We start from the raw sequence: 3,440 nt of genomic DNA on the forward strand, positions 1-3,440 counted from the left end.
AATGTCCCCAGTGAAAGGAGAAGTGTGTCATGGCTCCCAGATACCCATACCCCACCTCTGTCCCCAACGGAGTGCCCTTCTCTGGAAAGCCGCAAACATTCCAAGACAGGACTTCTGCTGAATCATCCCGAATTCTTTGAATTCCACGGGTCTAGGGAAGGATGTGGGTGAGGTGATCAGAGGCGGGGCAAGAGCCCCAAAGGGGTTAAATAGGTCACCTCCACCCTGGGAGTTCACCCTGGTCTCCCCTGAGCAGAGGGACCCGCACGCAGAGACCTTCTCCCGGCTCCTGGCACCATGGCCCCCCTGAAGACGCTGCTCCTGGTCAGCCTCCTCCTGGGGGCTCTCCTGCAGGACGCCCATGCAGGTGAGAGCAGAGGAGAGACACAGGAGGAAGGGACACTGGGCAGGGAGGGATGGGGCCGCTAAGACCTCAGCAGCTGCACAGGCACATATTCCCGCACCCCACTTACTCCTGCAAAGGTGTGAGAGGCTGGCAGCAGTAGGATTTAGAGGGAGGCGTTCAAAGGGAAATGATGATGATGACGAGGCGGAGGAGGAAGATGAATGTCCTAGGACTTGGGGCTCAGCTTCTGGGGAAAAAATTGCTTGCACATCTCCCCCTGCAAATGTCATGAGGCAGTGGCTGTGATTGTGATTTGACAGTGGACAAGGAGCAATTCTCACAAGTATTTGTTAAGAGTCCGTTTATTTAATGGGTTTTTATATACAATGAGGGGCTTTCCTGGTAGCTCAGCTAGTAAAGAATCCACCTGCAATGCAGGAGACCCCGGTTCAGTTCCTGGGTTGGGAAGATTCCCTGGAGAAGGAATAGGAAGACTCCAGTTTTCATGGGCTTTCCTGGTGGCCCAGACGGTAAAGATCCTCCTGCAATGAGGGAGACCTGGGTTTGGAAGGTCCCTTGGAGGAGGATATGGCAACCCCCTCTAGTATTCCTGCCGGGAGAAGAAGCCCCACGGACAGAGGAGCCTGGCGGGGCTACAGTCCATGCGGTGTCAAAGAGTCGGACACGACTAGGCACCTAAGCACAGCACAGCATATACAGTGAGAGGGCTGGCATCCAGGCAGGAGCTCACGGGCCAGGAGCAGGTGGAAAAAGAGCGGTTCTTATACTCAGGTGGGAAAGGAAGGCTGAGTTAAGATTGCTATTTTAGAGAAACAAAGCTGGTCAGCGGCCCGTGTGGTGACACAGTGACAGGGTCGCAGTCTTCGGGGCTAACTTAATGGGGTGACCTTCACAGTTAGCCACACGTCTCACTTTTGTAAAAGCCTGGGCCTGGCCAGCTCCGTGTCAGTCAAGCCAAGCTCCACCCCCAAGATGGTGAGAGGACACTCCGAGGCTTCTCGGAAAGCACCTTGCTATGGTCTGAATTGAAGCCACAGATCATCTGTTTGCCAGTTTGCAGATGCTGGATAATTTTTTCTCACGCTAAGATGAGGACACCAAGCCCCGGGAAAGTGTGTTCACACCCGGGCCTCCACTTTCTCATCTGTAGAATGGGGTAGTGACAGCACCTGTCTCCAGGTGTGCTTGAGGACTGAAGGAGCGGCTGCAGGAAAGGGTCAGCCCAGAGCCTGGTCCAGAGTCAACGTTTGGTGATTCGGGGCTGGTCTGAGTGTGAGCACACATGGATGCACACACATGCAGACACACACATATATGCGCAGACTTCCCAAGCACATACAGATCCACACCTGCACACAGATCTCCACACACAAGTGTGCACACGCACAAAGACGCACGCACAGGCATGTGTGCACAAATCCTCTCAAGCACATACAGACATGGGCACAGACAGACACACAAACGCCTCAGGGCCCCTCAGAGCACGCACGCGGCCTCACGCACACAAACGTGCACACTCTGACAGGCTCACACACAAAGACACAGGTGCAGACCCCTCACATACTCCCCCACACAGAAACACGATCACGGAGCCCCCCGAGGAGACCCCTCCCAACCACACAGACACACACATGCAGAAATGCACACGCAAGGACCCACACGATACCACACACACACAGACGCCTCACCACAGAGACACACACACACGTGCTGGCCCTCACAGACCCTCCCCAAGCAGACATGCGCACACATACCTGTTCCTGCTTGGCCTTCCCCACAGCTCGAGCAGGCAGTGTGGGCCGGGAGTGCTGCCTACAGTTCTACAAAGGATCCATTTCCCAATACGAGCTGGTGGATTGGTACCGGACCTCGGGCAATTGTCCCAACAATGCCATTGTGTAAGTCTGCCCCTGCTGCTCCCCTCTGACCCCCTTCTTACCCCGGGAGCTGAATGTGGGAGAAGGTGGACCCCGGAGCTCCCGGAAGGGCCACTGTGGAGGGGAGAGGACAGACCAGGGCCTTCATCTCTTGTCGCCTGGTCTTGCTCCTCAGGGCAGCTCCCACTCCACACTCTGTGAACCCCCAAAGGACCTCAGGCTGTGAGGTCTAAGCTCTTGATACATTTATGAGGAAAGGGAGGCCCTGAGAGACATGGGACAGCCCCATGCACAGGGGCAGTCAGTGCCCCACATGGTCGCCTCTGCAGCCTGGGCCTGAGCCCTGAGCCCCTCCCGCGCACCCCTCATCCCCAGGGTTACATGGATGCAGATGGTCTGAGGTGGGGAGCAAGGCCGTGCAGCCCTGGCTTCCTGGAAGGGTCAGGGATCACTGAGGACAGAGCCTGGGGTCCCAGAACTGCTGCTGCCACCCTAGGTGACTCCTAGCGAGTTCCAGCCCCTCTTGGGGGCTTGGGTCCTGGTCATCACAGGGTGAGGCTGTGCCAGGACTCCGGAAGGCCTCCCTGCCCTGACCCCCCACCATGGTGTTCTCTTTCCATGTAGTCTGGTGACTCGCTCTGGCAGAACCCTTTGTGCAAACCCCAAGGACAGAAAGGTGAAGACGGCAGTGGGGTACTTGCAGAAACACATGAAGTCACGTAATCTGGGCTTCCAGGAGTCTTGACCCCTCCTGGACCTCTTGTATACCTCCCGCCTCCATGTTCATTACCCCAGTCACCAGCTCCTAGAGCCAGAGGAGGCCCTGCAAGGATAAAGAGGTCCCTTGTCCCCTTTTCTGATTAAAGTCTTTCTCCTCCATCTGGGTTCTGCGTATTCTGTTCTCCCTGGCCTGTCGCCCTGGAAGGGCCCTCAGAGAACATCTAGTCTCTCCCTGTTCACGTTAGAGAGAGAAGCTGAAGATTCGGGTGCAGACCACGCTCAGGGAGACGGGGCCCCGGGACAGAGACGGGGGCAGGGGTGGGGCTGAGGGATGTGGGATGAGCAGGGCAGGGGTGACAAGAGGCCAGTTGCCCCCGCCCCGGCTCTGCTGCATGAGAGCAGGAAGAAGCCCCAGGAAGGGGCTTCCAGCTTGCCTCCCATCTAATCTGCTCCTGGCATCCTCACACCTGATCCCA

At 56.9% G+C, this 3,440-nt stretch overlaps 1 protein-coding gene across 1 annotated transcript; it reads left to right on the forward strand.

Moving 5' to 3' along the window:
* Nucleotides 243–3,123, forward strand: CCL17 (C-C motif chemokine ligand 17). The gene is made up of 3 exons (XM_018063267.1): nt 243–367; nt 2,148–2,265; nt 2,869–3,123. Exons 1-3 carry the CDS (start codon nt 298–300, stop codon nt 2,987–2,989), a joined length of 309 nt encoding a protein of 102 aa, XP_017918756.1. The 5' UTR covers nt 243–297; the 3' UTR covers nt 2,990–3,123.

The sequence above is a fragment of the Capra hircus genome, chromosome 18, assembly GCF_001704415.2.
Source record: "Capra hircus breed San Clemente chromosome 18, ASM170441v1, whole genome shotgun sequence".
NCBI classification, from domain to species: Eukaryota; Metazoa; Chordata; class Mammalia; order Artiodactyla; family Bovidae; genus Capra; species Capra hircus.

Coding starts and splice junctions, on each gene's coding strand:
- CCL17 (XM_018063267.1), top strand. CDS start 298: ATGGCCCCCCTGAAGACGCTGCTCCTGGTCAGCCTCCTCCTGGGGGCT. Junction 368..2,147: donor CCTGCAGGACGCCCATGCAG/GTGAGAGCAGAG, acceptor CCTTCCCCACAG/CTCGAGCAGGCAGTGTGGGC. Junction 2,266..2,868: donor TGTCCCAACAATGCCATTGT/GTAAGTCTGCCC, acceptor CTTTCCATGTAG/TCTGGTGACTCGCTCTGGCA.